This window comes from Sinohyriopsis cumingii, chromosome 1 (genome assembly GCF_028554795.1).
Source record: "Sinohyriopsis cumingii isolate HCF-2022 chromosome 1, ASM2855479v2, whole genome shotgun sequence".
Taxonomy (NCBI): Eukaryota; Metazoa; Mollusca; class Bivalvia; order Unionida; family Unionidae; genus Sinohyriopsis; species Sinohyriopsis cumingii.
Genome location: NC_142961.1, coordinates 54,327,729 through 54,340,592, shown reverse-complemented (window position 1 = coordinate 54,340,592; position 12,864 = coordinate 54,327,729). Strand labels below are relative to the sequence as shown.

The following is a 12,864-nucleotide window of genomic DNA, read 5'->3' as shown; positions in this document are numbered from 1 at the left end:
AATAACAAGACAAACAATACGTGTACACATTATAAAAACATACAAACAAAACGACAAACAAAAAGTATACACGCTGCACAGACATGCTTACAAAAAGACAAACAATACGTGTAAGCGCTGTAAAAAGATACGAACAAAAGACAAACAATACGTATGCACGTTGTAAAGACATACAAATAAAAAGACAAACAATACTTGTACACGCTGTAAAGACAACAAATCAAAAGACAATACGTTTACACGCTGTAAAAATATACAAATAAAAAGATAAACAATACGTACACACGTTGTAAAAACATACAAATAAAAAGACAAACATTACGTGTACATGCTGTAAAAAGACAAACAAAAAACAAGCAATAGGTATATATATTGCAAAGACATACAAACAAAAAGACAAACAATACCTGTACACGCTGTTAAAACATACAAATAAAAAGACAAACAATACGTGTACACGTTGTAAAAACAAAGAACAAAAAGACAACACGTGTACACGCTGCGAAAACATACAAATAAAAAGAAAACCAATACGCAGACATGCTGTAAAAACATACAAATAAAAACAAACAATACGTCTACACGCTCAAAGACATACAAATAAAACGACAAACAATATGTGTACACGCGGCAAAGACATACAATTATAAAGACAAACAATACGTGTACACGCTGCAAAAATATACAATAAAAATACAAATAATACGTATTCACGCTAAAGAAAACCATACAAATATAAAGACAAAATGCAGATAAATAATGTAGATATACAAACATATTTACAAAGAAACAAAAAGTTATGCTGTGAGAAAATGGAGAAGAAATATGCAATAAAGCTGCCAACCAGTACTGTAGATGTCGAGATGATTTTATACTTTGTACTTATCATTTTATTTGCAGACAACTGCTAGGGGCTAATTTTGATTTCTAAATCTGTTTTTTTTATATTTCCAATAATCAAGTGATTCTGCTGATATTTGTCTTACAATAAAAGATAATCAGCCGTAAAGTTTTCAATAAAAGTGCCAATATTTTCTCTACTAGGTCATTAAAAAACATAAAGTGCTTTACTGTCATATTTGGTGTCAAATTAGCCGGAGGTGGACGTTTATCGTATTTCCTCCTTACCTGTGAACGACTATTATAAAAGTGTGTAACACTTTGTAAGTTTCAGTTATCGTGGTCAGTGGAAGGGAAATATTGCATAGTGGACAGGATGCACAAATTATTACCGCATGTGTAAGTATGAAGGACATTTTCCTGAAAGCCAAATAATGATAAATAATAATTAATCATTTAAATTTTATGCTGGCAATAATAATAATAATAATAATAATAATAATAATAATAATAATAGTAATAATAATAATAATATAATAATAATAATAATAATGACCAAAATGAAAACGTAATGATGATATTCATCATTATTATTATTATTATTATTATTAATAACAACGATCAAAACATTTATTTTCTCATTATAATTTTTTTCTTGTTATTGTTTATTTTTTTCCTTGTCATTGTTGTTTATTGCTGATATTACTAATGATTTTGGGACCCCGAGTGGCCGAGTGGTCTAAACTTTATTGATATACATAATACGTTACGGATCACTGCTGTCTCAACTCTGTCTGCATGGGTTCGAGTCTCGGGCTCGGACAATGTGGTTAAGCTTGCCAGTAGCTTCTCGTGGGTCGATAGTTTTTCCCGGGTTCTTCCTCCACCAATTATATTGGCCGCCATGTTTAGCCCATCTTGTGCTGAAAAATGGCGTACAACTCTATAACAACAACTAATGATTTTGAAGCCCCGGTTGGCTGAGTAGTCTACAGCGCTCGCCTTTACCAATCACTGTCATCGCATCTCTGCCCTTATGAGTTCGAGTCTCGGGCTCAGCCAATGTGGGTATGTGAGAAAGCTTGCCAGTACCATCCCGCGGGTCGGTGGTTCTTACAGGGTAAACCGAAAACAACAACTAAGGAGTTTAGTTCTTGTTGTCATGAATTAGATTCTATCGAGAGATGGGTATTAGTTTTATTTGGAAAGACGACGTCAACAACTTGTAATTTTATGCTTAAACTCTTACGAGTTGCACTATATGAATGCGTTTGTTGGTAAATCACAACTGCAAAACCTATATGTCATTATAACCTATTATCTCTTGATCTTCCGCTTTTACGATTTTTACTCTCAGTAAATATTATACAAATGAATACAATGTTGAATAGTTATGTTTAAAGAAACTGATATTGCGTTTAATATATTGATTTTCTCAATACTTTGAAATTGGCCATGTGAATCAAATAATTTCATTAATTAAAATTTGTAATTAGTACACATGTTTCTACGTAGATTTATAAATCTCTGGATTCTGTTCGTGTTTGTTACATGCACGGTGTAGGTCATTAAACAATGCGTAAATCACGTGCAAGAAGTGTTACAAGAAGGCCACGGATAGCGAGCTGTGTCACTGGGGCTCTATTGGGAATTCATTATTTCAACAGATATATTGCAGTGAATTACTTTACACATAATGTGTCTTTAGTAAACACTCACAAATCAGTATCACCTTTGTTATTCTCAGGAATAACTTTTATATCATAGTGATTTGGAGACCAAAGTTTTCTTCGTATATGAATTAATAAAATATAGTAACCTTTATCGTAACCCATTACATGCCCCATTGTATGGATTGGACACCTGTTTATTGTGAGTAGATCTCTGGCAAATCTCAAGCAATATTCGCTCAAAGTGGTGACCAGACGGACGGACGCAGAACACACGAACAATAAACTGACTTTTAAATTGAAATTCCAGAATCATGGACACTGCATCAGCCACATCAAATGGACACCGGAGAAGACCTTATGACAGGTTCATCCCCTTCCGGCCCAATCTAAACGTAGAGGAGTCCCATGCCAAGTTATTTTCCCCCACCCCTAGCCAAAAGGAAAGCGTACCGGGTCAGTATCGCCAAAGTGGGGCCAAGGGCTATTGGAGACTTTTATCCGATGCCTTTCACGAGAGGGACCCAAGAATTCTACCAATGACTCCAACTAAAGCTACACCAGGTAGTAAGTATACTCTTCAGTAACGATTTTCACCTGTATATAATTAGCAGGATTAAGGGCTATTGGTAATGCACAATGCAGTAAAGGTGGGAGGGTGTGGTATTCTAATTGTGTAGAAATAGCTTACAATTGTGGTAATAGTTATGTCCTATTTATTTCAGTTACAATCATACACCGTTTAGCAATGGGTGTGTGAAATAATAACTTATAATTAATACAATCCCATACCGGTTTGTCTACAAACTTTGATGCTGTGTACAGCAATATGGAGTATGTATGTAGTGAAAATGAAATGCCACTGACATGTATGATCCATTTAGTGGCAAAGAGAAGAAGATTTTGAAGAAAACTTGGAGAAATTGAACATGAGATGATTTTATATTGTTTGCAAATAGAATGGGTTATAGTCAGTCCTGAACAACCTTGACAATAGTTCCTAAAACATTTTAGTAAAATAAAGGCATGAAGGCATAAACAACATGCTATGACGAATATAAAAACACAACTCTCCATATATTTTGGTAATAATAATAATGACTCATATTTAGTCCCAAACATTACGATGATCCACAAATTCAAGAATCTGGAATATTAATAGCCTTTTCTCATGTATCTTTCTGTACATGTTTAATTATCTATTGTACTACAATTGGTAATTCAGTTTTCTATATTATACTAATTAATGAAACTTGAGTTAAAATCTCTTAATAATGGGTTTAAGGCAAAATGTGCGAAATCTAAGACTTTGATATATTTTCCCTTTATATAGACCACCAGCCATATTAACATATCACCTTGTATCCAGGTGTCTCAAGCATCCATGTCTTTGCTAATGATTACATGTCTTTGCTAATGATTACATGTCTTTGCTAATGATTACATTGTACAACGCTCAGAACTAATCGATCCAGTGTTAAAATGTAATACACAAAACAACATAAATAATTAGTTATCACAAATATAGAAAACGTCACTGAATCATCACTAATATATGTGTAACTAATTGGCCAAATGTGTCGACTCTTTCCCTATAAATGACATATTCGACACACCGTAGAAACCAATGGATGAAAGCACATGGACATTTAGATGAATACGTGTCATATTCACCTTAACTGAGAATGCTGCGCAATACATTCTCGATTAGTGACAATCGTGACATACACCAGAAATGAAAGAAGTACCACCTTATAAAGTATACAACTGTTCATATATCTCACCTGTTCTGTTTATAATTTTGTTAAAATTTGTCTTTTTCTAAGTGCCTTCTCACACACACTAACGGAAACGCATACCATAAATACAATAGTTCTAATATAAGAAAATTCAATATACATCCCACTGATGCACACATATTAAGTTCATTTATTATAAATAGCTAATGGTATTATTTTTAGATGGGTATTAAGAGCGAAAGACTGGTGATAACCGAAGATATAATCTTTGGCAGATTAATACGTAGAGACGTACATTCGGTGAAAGATGATGTGAAAAGAGGTTGTAGTATGAAAAGTCCATTCTTGACCCAGTGTCCCTCTTTGTGGCCCTTCCACCCGTCCTCGACTCTACCCACGTGATAATTTGGCCCACACGCGAGAGTCGCCGTTTGATCACTTTTAATTATGTCCCGGGGCAGTACAAGTACACATGTGACGTTCTGTGATTCAGTCATGAGGGGCAGTGTGTGTGTGTTTGTGTGTGTGTCTGTGTCTGTGCGTGTGTGATTTAGATTTTTAACGTAGCTTTAACGTTTTTCCAGTCACATCGCTACGATGTCTGCAGTGTGGCAGTTTAAAATGATGCCTAACACTGCGACATCATGCCGCAGACATGTAGCAATGATGTCCCACCCAGTCACATTATCCTGACACCAGGCCGACCAGTTCTAACACTGACCTCTTAATGCTGATCGCCTAGCGAGGCAGCTGTTAGAACCATTTTTAGAAGCCTTTGGTATGACTCGGCCGGGGATCGAACCCGCAACTTTCTGCATCTGGCCGGGGATCGAACCCGCAACTTTCTGCATCCGGGGCGGACGCTCTAACCACTTGGCCACCGGAGCGGTCATGTGGGGCAGAGTCTCATCCAGATGTAAGGACCCCAAAGAGCTCCAGTGGATGCCAAAAATCCAGCCGTTGATACTTTTCTGTTGTGATTGTATAAAGGAATATTCCGCAAAAGGGAAGTACTACTTCAGGTAAGTCTACGCACGTGATCAATATATAATTCTGCGGACCCAGGAAATAAATGATCGTAATGGTTAGCAGTTAATGTATTTTTTAATTGACTATTTCTGTCTGTAAATTTGAGTTTTTTCCTTTTTGTGCTCGTAATTGTCTGTGATTTTCCATTTCTGCCCATACAGTCTCAAACTGGGCTGCACTGATATTTTTATGTTCATTTGCAACCGAGTACAATTTATTGATCATATGGAGACTGGTTTGTATGGCTTGGCTGCAAAAATAATTCGTAGTATACGTGTATTCGGGAATGCTGTAGCATGGAAACTAATTTATAAGCACCACCAGAAACAAACAGTTCCTATTGATATATCACCGAAAACTATCCCAATTGCTCCCAATACGATGGCTAATGTTGTAGTGATTCCAGTCACACCAAGACCAACAATTGCTGCCGCAACAAGAGCGAAAATAGCACATACAATTCAATAGGATGGTTTTTATTTCACGATTAGCGCGGTTCTCATGGTGATATCATTTTGCAGCTGCTTTTTCGCTTTGACTATTTTTTCCCGTTGGTAAGAATAAGGGTTCGTCATAGTTCTTCTATTAATAATACAATCGCGTATTTTAATTGCACGAAAGGTAGACCTTGTCCGGTCTCATCCTCACGTGTAGGCGCAATGCATAAGCGCGCTTCTAACCAATTATTCTGTTGTTTTTTACTGGCACAGTTGTCATGCAGTTATAAAAAGCCTGCCTCGGGAAAACTTAAATCTGCTGCTATTGTGCGTGCTGGTGGACTCGTACTCAGGGGCGGATTAAGGCTCACTGGTGCCCTAAGCACTGACAAATCTTGGTGCCCCCCTTCTTTCCACGTACACCTGGGAAGATAACCCTAGGGTGCACCATGATCAAGAAACAGAACATTATGATCAATTTGCACTAGTTTTATCAATTTTTTTTACAAATCTTCATTCGTTTTTTTTTTTCTTTTCACCCTTTTCTCAACTTTGTGGTGCCCCCTTTGGCCCTGGTGCCCTAAGCACGTGCTTAGTCTGCTTAATGGTTAATACGCCCCTGCTCGTACTCCTCTCATTCAAAACACTAATTACGCCAGAACCTTTTACATATAACGATCGTCTTTGCGCAATATCTGTTACCTGAACAAGTGCATCCTTGCTGAATAACAGTCGATACCTTTCTTTTCTTAGTTGAGTCAGTATTGGTTTAAAATATTCGATGGTGAACGTTAACTGTGGGTAGATACATAGGTGAATGCCACTACACCATTGTAGAAACAATCCCGGAGTACTTTTGCATCTGTTGCTGAATTTAAAGCTTCGGCTGTTTCATGTGTACGTGCAATGACTCCAAGCTGACCTCAGGTTGGTTGTGGTACATCAGGTGATCACAAATGTCAATTTCTACTTGACCATTAACACAATTATATGACGGTTCATACGAGTGTTTGGTAACACCACTTTGACGCAGATATTCGACAAGTGGAGCACAATTGTTGTTAATAGCAAATCCATCACCCCGCCATTTAATTATGCCACTACATCACATAGGTCATATTCCATTACATATATATACAATGAGAGAAATCTAATCTTAAGCCCAAAACACCAAAGACGAGTAAGTACTAGTCAGGATAAATGCTGAGTGCTTCAATTGATTTTCATCTCCGGTGACTAAAGATGTGCTGACAATGCAACTGTGTACAATTTATAAACTTGACTGTCCGTCCTGGTAACAAATTATGATTATTTATCTCATGCAATGCACGCCCAGCCATTTAAGGACGTCAAGATCAGCCTTTGAGCTTGACAGTGCTATCTTGAATGTCTATGTTCGACGTTTTCAGTTTGCCAGTGTGATCTTCAAAAATCACAAGCTCACGTGAAGCGACACCAACAAAACACGACTAGTAAACTCCACTTTGGTGGGAAACTGGCTCAGATCCCCATCAGCGCACTGTGTCGTCGAGCAGTGTAACGTCCATAAACGTTAATAGACATTGTTGTATAATATCAAACGTACTTTAATGTGAAATCAATAAGTGTTTGCGAGGTTGGTGAATGCATTGATAAGCGTGTTTTATTTTTCAAGTCGATTTCAGTAAGTCCGACATTTACTTTGTGACAGGACATTATTACTCAAATATAAAACCGATTTTAATATGAATTTATGAAAATTCTACGAATTTTCCATAGATACATCAGTCATTCTCATTTAAATACCAGCACCTTTCTACAATAGTGTTTTGTCAGAAAGTATCAAAACATAGCACCGATAACCACCACCAGCGTTACCGACACGTGCATGAAAATACATATCAAAGGCGGACTGCTTGAACAACTTCAAGTGTTCCAATTAAAGTTAATAAATCGGGTACAACGTACGAAAATCTTGAGAAAGGTGCAAACCCGTGTCACGTTTGGATGCCGGTCCATACGCGACCACATTTTGTGATATGCACATACAATATGAGGAGTGGCTTCTGCATAGCAAAGCTGAATTTCTTTAGAGGATTCATGATGGCCGTTTAACCGCAAAAAGACCTCAGTCACTTCTAAGTTCTCAAATGTAATTTTTCTCAGTTCTCGGCCGATATCTCTCTCACGCTGTAAGTTGAAACGCTAAAACAAATGTTTTGGTGCAGTAAGGTCATGCTGAGCACTTAATTGCCAAGTAAATTGTCCCACAATAACAGTTGGTGGGTGTGCGTCTGTGGCAAGTGCAAGAAACGACAATATTAACGTGGTTCTCGACTGCATAAACGATAACAAGCGTGATTCTGTACTCAGTGAGGGGATACGTTATCCACAGTGTTAACGTTTCAAATAGACAACTTTGCTATCATCACGCCAAATGGCATCACTGGAGTTGTTTTTAGAAAACAAAGTAATTAAAATGTGACTGAGGAGAAACGCACGCGAAATGAGATGTGATCGACGCTGTGCAAATCTAAAGTTGAAATAAGGAAGCGTAAAATTTTCTGCAACTCCAGCAGCATTGCCTACATTATTTCGAGGCCGTCTAATTATGTTAAATCTGTGATCTGCATGATCAGTTACATCTTTGACAAACTTCATTGTTGGGCAAGCTGTTCTTGCGTAATCATCGCTGTATCTCGCGAGTCCGAGAATTTTTGTGGCCACGTCAACATTTTTCAGAATAGATTCAATTTCCTTTCCATCAATGGAATAATGTGCACTATAAAACAACGTCATGACACCGTCCTTTTACAAACCCCTCTCGGGCATTGGCATCCTTATCAGCATTGTTCTAGCATACCAGTTTGCCCTCAACTTCCAAAAATGCCTGAAGTGGAAGAAAAAACCTGGACGTGTCTTGTACGTGCAATTCTATTTTGAATTGCTTGGGGTCTCTAGCTGCATATAAGTAATAATGGAAGTTTCTCTTGCTTATATTCACTAACACAGGCGCTCCTGTGTAAAATGCTGGCTCAAATACGTATTTGAATTGGGCCATTAAACATATACTATATAGTATTGATTTTCATTAATACCGTACAAATCCTCTCCCCATTGTCAGATTTGCAATCACTGGCTCTAAATTAGCTGTTAAGCGGCCTCGTTAATAATTTTACTAACTGTAGACGGCATTGACTCGGTCCATGGTAATGTAATTACAATCGCCTTTGATGGTGCTCGTGCGACTAATAGTCGTAATCGGACTCGAATTGACTGAAATGCTTGTGATTTAATTGTTCTGATCGATCCACAACGATATTTGTAAAACTTGCTACGATTTGCATAACTTATTGTTAAAGCTACATTAAAAATCCAAAACACACACACAACACACACACACACACCTTACTGTGGGCACCGCGTGGTGATAAGGCTGTGAGGGCTTTTGGCGCACGTGTAAAAAATTCACGAGCAACGTCATCGAGGCCGGTTCCGTAATATGTCAACTATACGTATTTTTTCGCATTAACTACGCATATGGATTTTACATATCCACGCACGACTAGCACTGGTGTTATCATTAAATGTCAGGTCGATCTCTAATGTGCAGTTGTATTGTCAATAATTCACTACGCTGTGAGGGCTTTTAGCGCACCTGTAAAAAATTCACGAGCAACGTCAACGATGCCGGTTCTGTAATATGTCATGTATGCGTGTTTTCTCGCATTAACTACGCAAATGAATTTTACATATCCACGCACGACTGGCACTGATGTTATCATTAAATGTCAGGTCGATGTCTAATGTACAGTTTTATTTTTCAGTACTTCATTACGCAGATCACATGCCCGTCTTGATCAATAAAGGAAAAAGGTACATGTGTCAGCCCATTAATATAGCATGAAAGATACACAGATGTTGCGGGAGTAATCGATATCAAATCACCTGGTTCTACGGTTGGTGACAACCATATCTTTATGTAACCTCTGAACAACTAGACTTGTCATTTCAGACCTGTCATAACTATTACTGACGGAGTCTCAAATTGTAATGATCTACGTCGTTGAAGTAATTTTGACAATGTAAGGCCCGATATGATATCGAGTCCATTTAGGTCCTGCACGCAAAATGTGCATACTTTTCGGAAGATCTTTGAGCCAACCAAGCATTGTTTTCAAAGACGACTGTCATTGTTAAACAGGTAATGTTGATGTTAAATGGCATTTACAAAGCTGAGTGTGGGTTCTTGTTCACGACTATAAATTTTTGAGTCCTTGCCCGTCAACTCCGAAATTCTTCGTAGAACCTCATCATTGACTGAGGTAATATCGTATGCGCTGTAGAAAGATCAGTAGTATTCCAAGTGGTACCATTATCTGATGAAAACACAAATGAACTATTTGCGACCTGACCAACAAACGGTTCGGACCAACTATTAGGCCAGTTGTATTACACTCGCAGTGATGATAGTATGATATCAAGTGAGCATGATTCCTTAGCGGTCACGGGTACAGAACAAGTCGCACTGAATTCTTTTTTTAATATTAGATGGGATGGTAATCATCGAGGTAATGATCTGTGCTGTATTTAAAACAACGTGTTGCACTGATGCATAGAATTTACGTAGTATACGCACCATCTCAATTGTTTCAGAACTCATCATCGGTGTTGTTTATATCATGAATATAGTTCATGTTTCAGCGCAAGATATGTCTCTGTCCATTAAATCGGGGGCCCCGAGTGGCCAAGTAGTCTACAGCGCTCACAGTTACGGATCACTGCCATCTCACCTCTGTCTGCGTGGGTTCGAGTCTCGGGTTCGGCCTATGTTGGTATGTGAGAAAGGTTGCCAGTAGCTTCTCGTGGATCGGTGGTTCTTTCCGGGGTTTTCCCGGGTTCTTCCTCCACCATTAATACAGTCCGCCATGTATAGCCTATCTTGTGCTGAAAAATGGCGTTAAACCCCACAACAACAACTGTCCATAAAATCATCAGTGAGCAATCGCTAATTATTCGATATAGCTTCATTAATAACTTCGGGTACATTGTTACTTGCACGAGCCGATCACACCAGTATTTCTAATCAATCCGCAAGGTCTTTTGGATCGCACAGTCCACCGAGTCCGCTTCTTTTTTACTATTCATCCATCCATCTCTGCCCTTCTTCTTTTTGTGTGCGTTTATGTCTTTGAACTTTCTCTGCAGCTTTTGTTGTTAACTGTTCGAGGAGTGGTGTTCTACGTCTCTGTTTGTGTTATTCTTTGGTGAAGGTTTGGCCAGAACATTTCCATTTTGTTTAACTACCAGCTGGACAACTTTTTCCCACTCTTTTACTTCTTTTACTTAATTGTTTATCCACTCGTCTTATTCTTCCTCTGGGCGAAATAGGCGGATATTTTGTTTTGTTAGCCACTTGCTAAATTGTGCAGATGCCTCCCCTGCTTTACTTCTTCTTCTTCTTCTTCTTTATTTAGTCGAGGTATTTGTGGTGGTCGTATTTGTAAAAATTCTCTCCATAACGAATCGCCTTCAGTTCTTCAGTACACAAATGCATTATAAGTTTGCACAAAATGAACCCACCGACTACCAGTACATTTTAGCCTTGCGGTAAACTCTCTGAATACCATTTTAGGCCATTCCCAATTTATATGTGCAGAATTTGCCTTTGATGGCATTTTTAGCATGGACTGACGAAGAGTTTCTTTAAAGAATTGAGGCAGTGTTGACAAGTCTGACTTGTTTGGTGGCACCTCTGGTGTTTTGGCAAGTGCCTTTCTTACGTCTAAGTTAAGTGCCTGGGTACCTTTTGCGAGTATACCCTGAGATTCGCCAAGTTCTTCAACGTCTTCTTAGACTTTCTCCATCACCAGTGGCAAACGCGCGATAGTCTCTGCAGTTGCTCTTGCGGCTTTTAATATCTTTGATGCGTTTTGTTACCTTAAGATCTAGACCAGGTGCTTCTTCTGTTCCAGAAAGTGGTGCCACTTGTTGTACAGATGCGTTTGCTGCTATTTTAATATCCTTAGCACGTTCGGAAATTTCTTTTGTGGGTTTAATCAGCGGGCAAATATTTGTTAAAACCCCGTTGTAAGTTCTTGTTGTGTAGTCATTAGCGACTGTGACTTATCTTTGACCTTTTTTGCGGCATTCTATCACATTATTTTGAAGCAATATTTGGTATTACTGAGCAGCTAAGCAGCGTCGCTTCTCTACTGTATCCCTGTCGCAAATAGAACTGCAAATTTCGCACGTGTAATACATCACTGTGTCTTTGTGTTTGGTCCGAAGACTTAGTGCCACTTTGATGAATTCAGTTTTTCTTTGCTGCCTGACTCTAGCACTGATACGGATACAACCAAGTAACAGGCACCAACGTGGTCTCTAAGGCGAGAGGGTAATCATTGTGTGCCTCGTGTAAATGCTCAGGATATTCCAGATCCAACTTCAAAGAAGTGTCCGTGGTCACCAAGGATGTTCTGATCGTGCACGTATTATTGTGAGCCCAACCAATCCACTAAAATCCACCAACCGGAAGTAGATGTATCATGGAGCAATCGTAAAGATTATTTGTATATAGATGCATGATATAACTATTGGGGTCAGCGGGGTCATACTCATCCACGTTTGGATTGCTGACACGAACGCATCTGTGACTTGACATGGATATACCACTACGAAGTGATCGCTCGATAAACAGATTCTGATCAATATCAGTAAGCAGTTTCAGGTCATTTCTGGATTTTGACAACAGTGTATCCCAACCCATACCGGTAACGAGAAGTAATATGCATGATCGAACTTGTACATATGTATGGAAGTGTCACGAAATATTTTAAACACATCAGTAAGAAATTACACATTAGTGCGTAAAATCGTGATAGTCTCAAAGTTTTTGCACCCTAATGCTGACCAAACTTTATCTGCATGCTCAAAACAATTTCTGAAATATTTTAACGCAACAACGATGAATAAAATGCTTCCATTGATAAGGATATAAGCCTTTTTCTTCAGCAGGTCTTTACTGAGTGGACAGAATCTGCGAGTGATTTTGAAATTTTTCGGCCTCAGTTTGTTTACTAAGTTGTTCAAGGACGAATCCATAAACCGTATCGAATAGATAAACTGGAATTGCCCCAGCCGAAATATCTTGCATTTTTTCCATGTTGT

General features: G+C 38.3%; 1 protein-coding gene across 2 annotated transcripts in view; it reads left to right on the top strand.

The window, feature by feature from the left end:
- Positions 1-2,702: 2,702 nt before the first annotated feature.
- Positions 2,703-12,864, top strand: part of LOC149806890 (cell division cycle protein 20 homolog) — a 41,341-nt gene continuing 31,179 nt past the window's right edge. The window contains exon 1 of one of the 2 annotated variants that reach the window (XM_089931860.1): positions 2,703-3,074. In XM_089931860.1, the coding sequence (XP_089787986.1) occupies positions 2,825-3,074 (250 nt within the window). In that variant the 5' untranslated portion in view covers positions 2,703-2,824. Of the gene's footprint in view, positions 3,078-12,864 lie in introns of both variants that reach the window. The other variant, XM_089931788.1, reaches the window with a different exon arrangement.